Below are 14,026 nucleotides of genomic sequence, written 5' to 3' on the forward strand. Positions count from 1 at the left end.
TAGTTAGCAGTTTATTTTCCAAGATAAATTATTCACTACTTCCAGAATCTGTAAACTATTCTTTCTCCACATTTTTGCTCAGGAGGAACTCTTAAAATAATACGTTTCAGGGAACCCCGGCATAAAATGATTGTAAAACTCATGATACAATATCGTAACTAGTAAACTGTAGAAAGTTATAAAAGACTATAGATCATGGATTATCTACGATATTTGACACCCAGGACAGATGATTTTTTTAAGACCCCTTACTGTTCTGTACAGAAAAATAATTTTCATCAATAATTTTGAAAATACATTAATATATTTAATACAGGTAGAGTGCTGTACTCTAACATTAGTGGTCTGTGTAGAAGTGACCCCTTACATTGGTGGTAGAAAATTGCCCCTCCCTTAGTATTGCTGGTCAGTGTAGCTGGGAAACCAATTCACAAATGCTCAAGGAACCCCTAGCAACTGTAGAAGGAACCCTAAGGTTCCGAGGAAGCTTAGTTCAGAAAGCCTGTTCTAGAGACTTCAGTGGCATACGTAGTATTGAATGCCTCATGACGTGTAACAGCTTTAACAGTAAGCTGAGTGCTAAGAACAATATCGGGGTATAAATCCAAAGAAACCAAAATACCGCCTTAATTTTTTGTCCTGAAGTTGTGGCCCTTATCACTCACAACCTCCAATAAGGACATCATGGGGATGATTTGCCAGAGCCAATCAGACTATTCCCTTAGCAAGGGAAAGTGCACTTTGCAGAGGAATTTTAAGAATGTCAATCATGTTCAAGAAAAAAAAAATGTATATTAGTGGTCAGTGTAGAAGTGACCCCTTATATTGGTGGTCAACAGAAAATTACCCCTCCCCCCAAGCATTGGTGGTCAGTGTAGGTGAGAAATCAATTAACCACTGCTCAAGGAACCCCTAGCAACCATACAAGAAATCCTAAGGTTCCATGGAGGCCTAGTTGAAAAAGGCTGCTCTAGACCATTTTGATTGGCGTATGTAGTATTGCATGCTCCATGACGTGCAACAGCTTTAACATTGAAAGGAAACATGAAAAGGGTCTAGAGCAGCCTTTTTCAACTAGGCCTCCATGGAACCTTAGGGATTCTTGTACGGTTGCTAGGAGTTCCATGAGCAGTGGTTAATTGATTTCCCACCTACACTGACCACCAATGCTTGGGGGGGGGGGGGGGATGGGGCAATTTTCTAATGACTGTTTAGGAAATATTGGGGTATAAATCGAATTAAACCAAAGATACACCAAGGACATTATGGAGATGATTCACCAAAGGCAACTAGGCTGCTACCTTTGCAAAGAACAGTCATTTTGCTTGTACATTAGAAGCCATCAGAGCTTGACCTCATTCACTAAGCTATGGGTAAATTCTCTTGCAAAATGGAAATTTATATTGCAAAGTGGCCAGCCTATTTGCCTTCAGTAAATCAACCCTACGTCATTTAGGATGACTTACCACTTAGGCCTCATGCACATTGGATGTTTTCTGAACTTTCCTAGACGTCTTCCTCCTGGCAGCAGCGTCTGACAGTTGTGAAAGTGTGTAACACATTTAGCCGCATTGACCCACATTTACCCACGTCAAGCGTTTGGCCGTTAATTCAGTTCTTTGGCCAAAATAAATAATTTATTCTGGCCATTGAAATGCATTAAAGCTCAAGTCCTAAACGCCCCTAGCATAAAAAATGTTTAGACCTGCGTTAGAAACATCAAGTGTTTTTTCTGCCCAAATCCTGCTGCTCCTGTATGCATCAGCAGTAGGGGGGTTTTCCTGCCTCTAAACTCTCCTGCTACTATATGCTGCTAAAAGCCTATGTGTACATGGACACAGGATATTATTATTATACAGGATTTATATAGCACCAACAGTTTGCTCAGCGCTTTACAATATAACGGGAGACAATACAGCAACGATACAGTTCAATACAAGAGAGTTAGGAGGGCCCTGATCCTTGGAGCTTACAATCTAGGAGGGAGGGGCTAGTGGTACAAAAGGTAATAACAGTGGGGGATGGACTGGTAGGAGGAATAGAAGATTCTGTTATTAGCTGAAGGCAGGATAGGCTTCCCTGAAGAGATTGGTTTTCAGAGATCGCCTAAAAGTGGGCAGAGTAGACGATAGTCTGATAGATTGAGGTAGAGAGTTCCAGAGGATGGGAGAGGCTCTGGAGACATCCTGGAGATGAGCATGGGAGGAGGAGACCAGGGAGCTAGAGAGCAGGAGGTCGTGGGAGGAGCGGAGAGGATGGTTTGGGTGATATTAGCCCTCCTGCCTCCTAACAGGCAGGGAAGTATACAGGCAGGAAAAAAAAACACCAGACGCCCCTAGGAGCAGCACTAAAAATGTCCTGTGTGCATGAGGCTTATATGCTTTATCCTTTTTTTTTCTTGGGAAAGTGTTTTAAAGTGCTTTACTCAGAGATAAACAATAACATATATTTAGTTACAGCAAGCTAATCATTTTTCTAGTACACTAACATTTGGAACCTGGAGCCTGGCGCAAGTATACATTTATCAACCAATCCTCACTTTGAGAGCCACCAGTCGATGCTTTTTGTGGCTGATGGATCTCAATCCATGAAAGACCTCTTTCCATAATTCAAAATGCAGTTTAGTTTGGTTGTCATTTCATTGCACATATTACACACAGGTAGGTGATAATGGTGTTTTTTGATTGTTGCAGGAGAAGGCTCTGACCAGTTTTGTGACAAAATCTTCCCCGCCACGGGAGAAGCCGAGTATAATAGTGGACAATACACTGTCTGACTAGTCATTTCCACTATCAAGGGAGAGAGAAACAGATCAGGAGAGCTGTGAGTATCTAATATATACTGTTTAAAGGGTCACCCCGGTGGGATATTGGTGGAGGACTGCCTTGGTTCTGCTTTTTGCCGTTCCCGTCTCCCAACCCTTTCTCTTCTCATCTTTCACCATCTCTACAACTGACTTCCCTTTTTTCTCTTCTTTTTATACTTTCTTCTCTTTTTTCTCAGTTTGGGTTTATACTCTTGGTTATACGGAGCTATCTCATTTTGTTTCACACATCTTGCTGGGGACGCCCCCCTTCAAACTCTGTTTTTTCATCTCTCCATAATATGTGTTACTGTGTTATTGATCCTTCCACCTTTCTGTTGTATGGAATCATTTTCGCCCATCCACATGGATCATCGCCACATCTGTGATGTGTTTTTTTTTATATTCATCTACTTGTACTTGTTTTCATTATTTCTCATGCCTTGTTTTGTTAATTTGCTGAAAATGGAATAAAGACAAATTTGCCTTTAAAATCTACTGTTTTAAATAAGCAAATCTCTTTATCAACTTCCTTTGTACAAGTGCTCATTACATTGGGGTTTATTTACTAAAGCTGGAGAGTGCAAAATCAGACTCCCTTCTGCATAGAAACCAATCAGCTTCCAGGTTTCTTTGCCAAAGCTTCATTGAACAAGCTGAGGTTAGAAGCTGATTGGTTTCTATGCAGAAGGGAGTCTGATTTTGGACTCTCCAGCTTTAGTAAATAAACCCCATTGAGTCTACAGAGAGTGGAATCACCATCGTTCAGTAGTAAATGATACAGGAAACTTTAATGGTTTTGAATCCATTTTAATTATTTTTGCTTCGAAGAGTATGTACAGTTTCAGCATTTAGTCTTTATACTTGGTCTGTATCCTGAGAAAAAGTCAATTGCAAAAGGTACCTGTTTTGTCAATAAAAAAGGGCAGCACAGTGGCTAAATGGTTAACACTTCCACCTGGCAGTACTGGGGTCATTGGTTCAAATCCCAACCATGGCACCACCTGCCTGGAGTTTGCATGTTCTCCCTGTGCCTGGGTTTCCTCCAAAAGACATGCTGGTAGGTAATTGGCTCCTGTCTAAATTGGCCCTAGTATGTGTATGTATGGATGTAAGTTAGGAACCTTAGATTGTACGCCCCTTGAGGGTTAGGGACTGATGTGAATGTACAATATATATGTAAAGCACTGCATAAATTGACAGCGCTATATAAGTACCTGAATTAAATAAATAAGTTCATGCCCCTAGTTGCAAGAAAGCCTGCGGTGTGCATGGAGGGTCAATAACCGGCCTAAGGGAGCCACAGGTGGAGCAAACAGCCACCCATTGCAATCAATGGCTTTTCTCTGCTATGCAGGGGTTTATGCTGGTGTGTGAACTTGCACATGTGCACAGGCATGCAAAGCTGGACCTACAGTATATCGGGAGCAAATCCTCATCCATTGCTTCCATAGAATTTGTTTACACCTTAGAGACAAAGATATACTCACAAACGATAAAGGTAGCATTATGCAAGAACATTTCAGCCTTGGACAGTGCATCCCATCTTGGAACCATCTGGTCAGAAATCTGATGCATTTGGGAGTCACCCCCCTTCCCCAGTGCTAATCTGAGCTCTGAGGAAGGGGGGCCTGACTCCTGAAATGTGTCAGGAACAAGGGGTTGCATCCTCTTGTGTGTGTTTTTACAGTTTATTGGAATTTCCACCATTCGTGGAGAGCTGCATCCGAGGAAGCATTATATACCATACTGTATTTTGAAGCACTTTGGGTTGAGCGCTGGAGTGTTTTTCGAGGACTAGAGACTGTGCCTTCCAGGACTATGTGCATGCACAAATTTATGCAAATACCAGCATAAACCCTTGTTGATACAATATCACAAATATATGATATGGTCCTTTTGGAGGCTCTCTTCTAGATTCCAAGTATCTCCAGCATGTAACCAAGGTCATAGTCTTCTAAAATCCCCTTGGCCTTGCTGCCCACCAAGGAAGGGACGCACCAGCCTTGTGCATTAACCATGACACCATTTATTTAGAAATAACAAGTAGTGTGCTCACATACAATATAGAACATCAAGCCCATCACAAATTTGACCAGAACTGATATCGCACCTCTAGATGGACCGAGAGGCTTTCCTAGGGTTCTGCAGATGCTCACATGTTTTGAGGTCACCCCCTCTACATCAGAGCTAAATGTTCCTGGACCATGTATGTTCTTATATCCCATGGCCGAGGCTCTTAGCTCCACCTCCAGCCTGTAGTAACACCTTTTTATAGCAGCATACAGCCATTCATTGCAGTGGGAGGCTGTGCACTCTACTTGTGGTTTTCCTATGCAGGCTGTTTACTCTCCATGGATGCTGTACACCCCATGTGGCCATGTGCATAAAGTCCTAAAGCTAAATTTCAGGTATTGATTTTAATGCATAGGAACCTTGGTTCAGAATGGGCCAGGGGCGGACTGACCATTTGGAAACTCGGGAACTGCCCGAGGGCCCGGGGTCAGTAGGGGGCCCCATGAGATGCCCCTGGTACCTTTTTCATAGGCTTTTTTGAGTTTGGGCAAGGACACAGGGGCCCCATGATCCCCTATTGCCCGGGGGGCCTCATGAGTTGTCAGTCCGCCCCTGGCATGGACCACTGTAAGTAAACATATTCCAGCCTTTGGGGCCCTTGTCCTGAGACAGCTGCATTGTATTATTTCAACTTTCATAAATATGAAAATAGAAGTATTCCCAGTCTTCAGATCTACAATAGAACACTACAGACATCAAAGACACTGAGCAGACTCTCTCTTTTTTCCTGGGGTACATACAATGTGCACACATATTATCAAGGCACACATGGCAGCCTCATTAAATATTTGGATTAGAGGAATTTAGAAGCTCTACTTTCTGATACAAAAACAACATTTCTAGAAACCTTGTTTGAGGTGACCTTATTGGACTACCTTCAATGGATACATATTATACATTAATTGATGTTTATAAAAAAATGGCACAATGCTACAACCCGTCAACATGCACATTGCTAAGAAAATGTATGGACGGGTGCTGAGCTTAGAAAACCCTCCTTTTCTTTTTTAATTTTGGGCTTATTCCCTTTTCCCTGTTAGAATATATATATATATATATATATATATATATATATATATACATACATATGTATATATATATATACATATATATACACATACATATATATACATATATATACACATACATATATATATATACATGTATATACATATATATATATATATATGTATACACATATATATATATATATATATATACATACAGTCAGGTCCATAAATATTGGGACATCAACACAACATTTTTGGCTCTATACACCACCACAATGGATTTGAAATGAAACGAACAGGATGTGCTTTAAGTGCAGACTGCCAGGTTTAATTTGAGGGTATTTACATCCAAATCAGGTGAACGGTGTAGTAATTACAACAGTTTGCATATGTGCCTCCCACTTGTTAGGGACCAAAAGTAATGTGACAGAATAATAATCATAAATCAAACTTTCACTTTTTAATACTTGGTTGCAAATCCTTTGCAGTCAATTACAGGCAGAAGTCTGGAACGCATAGACATCACCAGACGCTGGGTTTCATCCCTGGTGATGCTCTGCCAGGCCTCTACTGCAACTGTCTTCAGTTCCTGCTTGTTCTTGGGGCATTTTCCCTCCAGTTTTGTCCGCAGCAAGTGAAATGCATGCTCAATCGGATTCAGGTCAGGTGATTGACTTGGCCATTGCATAACATTCCACTTCTTTCCCTTAAAAAACTCTTTGGTTGCTTTTGCAGTATGCTTTGGGTCATTGTCCATCTGCACTGTGAAGCGGCGTCCAATGAGTTGTGAAGTATTTGGCTGAATATGAGCAGATAATATTTCCCGAAACACTTCAGAATTCATCCTGCTGCTTTTGTCAGCAGTCACATCATCAATAAATACAAGAGAAGCAGTTCCATTGGCAGCCATACATGCCCACGCCATGACACTACCACCACCATGCTTCACTGATGAGGTGGTATGCTTAGGATCATGAGCAGTTCCTTTCCTTCTCCATACTCTTCTCTTCCCATCACTCTGGCACAAGTTGATCTTGGTCTCATCTGTCCATAGGATGTTGTTCCAGAACTGTGAAGGCTTTTTTACATGTCGTTTGGCAAACTCTAATCTGGCCTTCCTGTTTTTGAGGCTCACCAATGGTTTACATCTTGTGGTGAACCCTCTGTATTCACTCTGGTGAAGTCTTCTCTTGATTGTTGACTTTGACACACATACACCTACCTCCTGGAGAGTGTTCTTGATCTGGCCAACTGTTGTGAAGGGTGTTTTCTTCACCGTGGAAAGAATTCTTCGGTCATCCACCACAGTTGTTTTCCGTCGTCTTCCGGGTCTTTTGGTGTTGCTGAGCTCACCGGTGCGTTCCTTCTTTTTAAGAATGTTCCAAACAGTTGTTTTGGCCACGCCTAATGTTTTTGCTATCTCTCTGATGGGTTTGTTTTGTTTTTTTCAGCCTAATGATGGCTTGCTTCACTGATATTGACAGCTCTTTGGATCACATCTTGAGAGTTGACAGCAACAGATTCCAAGTGCAAATAGCACACTTGAAATGATCTCTGGACCTTTTATCTGCTCATTGTAATTGGGATAATGAGGGAATAACACACACCTGGCCATGGAACAGCTGAGAAGCCAATTGTCCCATTACTTTTGGTTCCTTAACAAGTGGGAGGCACATATGCAAACTGTTGTAATTCCTACACCATTCACCTGATTTGGATGTAAATGCCCTCAAATTAAAGCTGACAGTCTGCAGTTAAAGCACATCTTGTTTGTTTCATTTCAAATCCATTGTGGTGGTGTATAGAGCCAAAAATGTTAGAATTGTGTTGATGTCCCAATATTTATGGACCTGACTGTATATATACACATACATATATATATACATATATATATATACACATACATATATATATACATATATATATATATACACATATATATATATATTTATATATACATATATATACAGTATATATATATATATATATATACATATATATATATATATATATATATATATATATATATATATGTAGGATATATTGTAAATATTTGATAATACTATAATACTACTACTGTACATATCTACCTGCGTCAGTCTACAACAGAAATGCAGATTACTCATTTATATAGAGAAAAAATGAAGAAATACCTAAGAAAAATGAAACAAATCTGACTGTCATGCAGCTAACAAACATATTTTATTACATAAAAGAAAAATATACAGACACAAAGTAAAAAGACACTTCAAACTAAAGGATGATGTTTCACTAACTGTCTATATGTTGCCTTAGTGGGCCCAGGGACTAAATAAATTCCAGTGAGTCATTTTGGCAGTGATTTATCCCTTACCAGACTGCTCTGCTTTAATAAAACAAAGGGAGCTGCAAAGCAAGCAGTGTCTGCCGTGCAATCCCGTTACATAACCCATAGTGCTTCTGGAACCCTTTGCCAATCATTAACCTCTTCTCTGATAAACGGCCAGACGGAAGCATTGCCGATATGGGGGGACGTTTCTAAACCTCCCCCCAAATCCATTGCCTATAACACCGGACACAGCAGAACATGGATCAATGTATAGGGCCTCTGTGTAATCATGTAATCAGTGATTGGCCAATCAGTGATCACATGAACAGTAGTAAATTCCTGACATCATTGTTTACTACTTGTGAAATCTGTGAATGATCACAGAGATCACATGGTACAGGGCCTTTCACAACAGCCTTGTACCATGTGACAAGGTGTGACCAATCACAGCTCTCACAGTATTTCTCAATGGCTGCAGGAATGCAGCGAGAGAGGAGAAATGATTGCTTTTACAGCCTTTATGGATATAAAAGCAATCAGTGTTAAAAAAAAAAAATCTTCATCGCCCCCACAAGTAGTACAGTATCATTATGGTAACACTTGGCCTTCATCGCCCCCACAAGTAGTACAGTATCATTATGGTAACACTTGGCCTTCATCGCCCCCACAAGTAGTACAGTATCATTATAGTAACACTTGGCCTTCATCGCCCCCACAAGTAGTACAGTATCATTATAGTAACACTGTACTGCTAGGGTGACAGTATGTAAAAAAAAAAAAACATAAATAATAATATAAACAAATAAAATAAAAATGTAAAAAAAAATGTAAACAATTATAATTTATTTTTTTTATAAACTGATTTGGGTTATTTATTTATTTTTTACCAAAATGAATATATTTTGGTCAAGATTTATGAAGAAAGATTAATAATTTGCAAAATGTTATAAGAAAAACACTTTTTTTTCAAACTTTTTGATCTTTTACATATTATATTACATATTACATATTACTTATTTATATTGCAAAATAATAAAAATCGCAGCAGTGGATAAATACCACCGAAAGAAAGTTTTAGCTGTCTCAAAAAAATAAAAAAAATAAATTTGGGTACAGTGTTGCATGACCGTGAAATTGTCATTCAAAGTGTGACAACGCTGAAAGCTGAAAATTGGCCTGGACTGGAAGGGGGTGAAAGTGTCCGGACTGGAAGTGGTTGTTTGTTTATTACTACCCTGCCTTTGTACAGCGCTGAGCAAACCCTTTGGCGCTATATAAATACTTTATAATAATAATAATAATAATAATTACTAAATCAAAAGAATACAGATATATACAATTAAATTGATAGTCAAGTAAAATACTATATAAAAGCATACAACAGTTTAAAATGTATAAATATTACAAAAATAAAACATTGAAGCTTTTTTAATTACACTGTTTATTTTTTACTTTCCCAGTGGGTATATGTGTTTATTTTCTACTCCAGTTTTTCTTTGCTGGAATTTGCTTTGTTGCGGTTTTAAACGCTAGCAGCGTGAAACTTATGCCAAAAACAACTTTGTAATTTTGTGTGTTTATGTTTTACTACTTCACTGATATCGCTTATGTTTCTCAGTGATGTGCATATCTCCTGCTGTCTTTATACATTTTGTGTTAAAAAAACAAAAAATAAAAAGGGGTTGTTGGCTGAAGTCTGGTTTTGGTTAACTCCACAGTTTTTTTTTTGTTTTTTTTTTAATTCTTCGTAATACTGTCCCAAACAGTTCGAGGTACGTAGCCGATCGGCACGCAATGGAGTTGATTTACTAAAGACAAATAGGCTATTCGCTTTGCTAGGAAATTTTCACATTTCCAATGTAGTGGAAATTTACTTAAAATAAATAATACAATAAAAAATGCACTTTTGCTTGCATGTGATTGGATGATGAAAGTCAACAGAGTTGTTTTACATTTATATACATTTTATGCATTAACCGCTTCCACGCCGCCCTACAGCAGAAATACATTCGCGGCCTCGACTGTCAATCACCAGGTCCCGGTCAGAGATTCCCCGCCGTCACCTGCCGATCACCGAGTATTACCAAAGAGGGAGAGGCCTGTGTATATACAACACAGATCTGTCCTGTCAGCTCCTGCACACTGCTTTGTATGGCTCTGCATAGCAAAGCAGTGTGCTTACAGTCAGTGGCGTCCCGAGGCAGGTGCTGGGGGGTGCGAGCTGCACCGGGTGACACCTACTGCACGGGGTGACACCGGACCCACTCCACAAAAAGGTAAGTTGTAAAGCATGCCGATGATCCCCGCAGGATGGATTGGATCTGCAGATTGGGGAGCATAATGGATCGGACTCCAACCTATTATGCTCAATCCGCAGATTCAAACCATCCTGAAGGGATCGTCAGCATGCAAACTATACGGGGTGACCCCGGACCCGCTCCACGAAAAGGTAAGTTGTAAAGAAAGCTGACGATCCTCGCAGGATGGATCAGATCTGCGGATTGAGGAGCATAATGGATCGGAGTCCGATCCATTATGCTCAATTCGCAGATCCGATCCATTCTGCGGGGATCGTCGGAGGGGGCATCACCAAGTGTTACCGCACCGGGTGACACCAACTCTAGGGATGCCCCTGCTTACAGTGGAAAGCACACACAGCAAACAATGAAACAGCACACAGTTAACCCTTTGATCGCCCCACATGTTAACCCCTTCCTGCCCAGTGACATTAGTACAGTGTCAGTGCTTTTTATTAGCACTGATCACTGTATTGGTGTCACTGGGGATGTCAGTGACACCAAGTCAGTTCCCCCCAGTGTCAGAATGCCCACCGCAGTCCCGCAGTCCAGCTATAAGTCGCTGATTGCCACCATTACTAGTAAAAAATAAATAAATATATATATATATATATATACAGTCATGGCCGAAATTGTTGGCACCCTTGATATTTCTCCAGGAAATCATGTATTTCTCACGAAACGTATTGCATTAACACATGTTTTGCTATACACATGTTTATTCCCTTTGTGTGTATTGGGACAAAACAAAAAAAGGGAGGAAAGAAAGCAAATTCGACATAATGTCACACAAACCTCCAAAAATGGGCTGGACAAAAGTATTGGCACCCTTTCACAACTGCGGATAAATAAGAATGTTACAAGCATGTGATGCTCCTGTAAACTCACCTGGGGCAAGTAACAGGTGTGGGCAATATAGAAATCACACCTGAAAGCAGATAAAAAGGAGAGACGTTCACTTAACCTTTGCATTGTGTGTCTGTCTGTGCCACACTAAGCATGGACAACAGAAAGAGGAGACGAGAACTGTCTGAGGACCTGAGAACCAAAATTGTGGCAAAATATCAACAATCTCAAGGTTACAAGTCCATCTCCAGAGAACTAGATTTGCCTTTGTCCACAGTGCGCAACATTATCAAGAAGTTTGCAACCCATGGCACTGTAGCTAATCTCCCTGGTCGTGGACGGATGAGGAAAATTGATGAAAGATTGCAACGCAGAATAGTCCGGATGGTGGATAAGCAGCCCCAAACATGTTCCAAAGACATTCAAGCTGTCCTGCAGGCTCAGGGAGCATCAGTGTCAGCGCGAACTATCCGTCGACATTTAAATGAAATGAAACGCTATGGCAGGAGACCCAGGAGGACCCCACTGCTGACACAGAGACATAAAAAAGCAAGACTACAGTTTGCCAAAATGTACTTGAGTAAGCCAAAAGCCTTCTGGGAAAACGTCTTGTGGACAGATGAGACCAAGATAGAGCTTTTCGGTAAAGCACATCATTCTACTGTTTACCGAAAGCGGAATGAGGCCTACAAAGAACAAAACACAGTACCTACGGTAAAATATGGTGGAGGTTCAATGATGTTTTGGGGTTGTTTTGCTGCCTCTGGCACTGGGTGCCTTGACTGTGTGCAAGGCATCATGAAATCTGAGGATTACCAAAGGATTTTGGGTCGCACTGTAGGGCCCAGTGTCAGAAAGCTGGGTTTGCGTCCAAGATCCTGGGTCTTCCAGCAGGACAATGACCCCAAACATACGTCAAAAAGCACTCAGAAATGGATGGCAAAGAAGCGCTGGAGAGTTCTGAAGTGGCCAGCAATGAGCCCAGATCTAAATCCCATTGAACACCTGTGGAGAGATCTTAAAATTGCTGTTGGGAAAAGGTGTCCTTCCAATAAGAGAGACCTGGAGCTGTTTGCAAAGGAAGAGTGGTCCAAAATTCCGGGTGAGAGGTGTCAGAAGCTTATTGATGGTTATAGGAAGCGACTGATTTCAGTTATGTTTTCCAAAGGGTGTGCAACCAAATATTAAGTTAAGGGTGCCAATACTTTTGTCCAGCCCATTTTTGGGGTTTTGTGTGACATTATGTCATATTTGCTTTTCTGCCTCTGTTTTATATTTGTTCCAATACATACAAAGGGAATAAACATGTGTATAGCAAAACATGTGTTAATGCAATACCTTTTTTGTGTGAAATACTTGATTTTCAGGAAAAATATCAAGGGTGCCAACAATTTCGGCCATGACTGTATATATAAAAAAGCCCAGTATTTATACCGCCTGGGGATGTCATTGACACCAAGTCAGTTCCCCATAGTGTCAGAAAGCTCGCCGCAGTCCCACTATAAGTCGCTTATCACTGCCATTACTAAAAAAGAAAATCTGAGTATATATGACGCCATTTGTAAATACTATCACTTTCATGTAAACCAATTACACGTATTGGGGTTTTTTGGAGCAGAATAGATTTTAGCCTAAATGTATGTATAGAAATTAGATTTTTACATTTTTTTTACTGGACATGTTTAATAGCAAAAAGTGAAAAATATATTGTTTTTTTCAAAATTGTCAGTCTATTTTTGTTCATTGCGCAAAAAAATTAAAAATGCACAGGCGATCAAATACCACCAAAAAAGGAGCTCTATTTGTAGGAAGAAAGTACGTAAATTACATTTGGGTGCAGCATTGCATGACCGCGCAATTGTTAAAGTAACGCAGCGTCGTATCTCAAAAGATGGCCTGGTCAGGAAGGGGGGAAATCCTCTGGAGGGCAAGTGCTTAAGGAAAAAACAACTTTCTGAATTTTGACCCCCCCCCCCTTATACTCACATTAACCTGATCTCAATCCAGCCCTGTGCCTGAGAGCTATGTCTCTCTCTGCTCTTTCTTTCCTCACTGGCCATAGCAGCAGCATGGGGAGCCATTGACTCCTGCTGCTGTCATTCACTGCCAGTGAGGAGAAATTGGGGCTAGCTGCGCTGTGTGTGTCAATGGAAACACACAGCGAGGCTCACAAGTGAGCCTGCATGAGTGCCCCCATAGCAAATGTTTTGCAATGGGGGCACTAGGAAGGAGGGATGAGCCAGGAGCCCCAACGGGGGATGCTTTAGCTCAGGTGAATCGGGGCTGATCTTTGCAAAACCAAGTATGACATGTTTGTTATTAAAAAAAAAAATCATTTAAAATCACTTTTAGCTAAGGGATAATCCACTTGCAAAATGAACAGCTTATGTCTTTAGTAAATCAACCCCAATGCATGCTAACCCCAACTGTTTCACATTGATTTTTCGGGAGAGTGTTATGGAAAAAAACAGTTAACCCTTTGATCACCCCACATGTTAACCCCTTCCTGCCCAGTGTCATTAGTACAGTGTCAGTGCTTTTTAATAGCACTGACCACTGTATTAGTGTCACTGGGGATGTCATTGACACCAAGTCCTACCAGTATCAGAATGCCCACCGCAGTCCTTAAGTCGCTTATCACCACCGATTTTTCGGGAGAGTGTTATGGAAAAAAAAATGTGGTATT

The 14,026-nt window shown here is 40.6% G+C and overlaps 1 protein-coding gene across 3 annotated transcripts in view; it reads left to right on the forward strand.

Annotated features, from left to right (window-relative positions):
* Window positions 1–14,026, forward strand: part of SYT3 (synaptotagmin 3) — a 379,591-nt gene that overhangs the window by 343,258 nt on the left and 22,307 nt on the right. For all 3 annotated transcript variants that reach the window (XM_089655190.1, XM_089655188.1, XM_089655189.1), the window contains one exon: window positions 2,694–2,823. In XM_089655190.1, the coding sequence (XP_089511316.1) occupies window positions 2,694–2,780 (87 nt within the window). In that variant the 3' untranslated portion in view covers window positions 2,781–2,823. The remainder of the gene's footprint in view (window positions 1–2,693; window positions 2,824–14,026) is intronic.

This window comes from Staurois parvus, unplaced genomic scaffold (genome assembly GCF_062004578.1).
Source record: "Staurois parvus isolate SC_StPar_1 unplaced genomic scaffold, SC_StPar_1.0 ptg000827l, whole genome shotgun sequence".
Lineage (NCBI taxonomy): Eukaryota > Metazoa > Chordata > Amphibia > Anura > Ranidae > Staurois > Staurois parvus.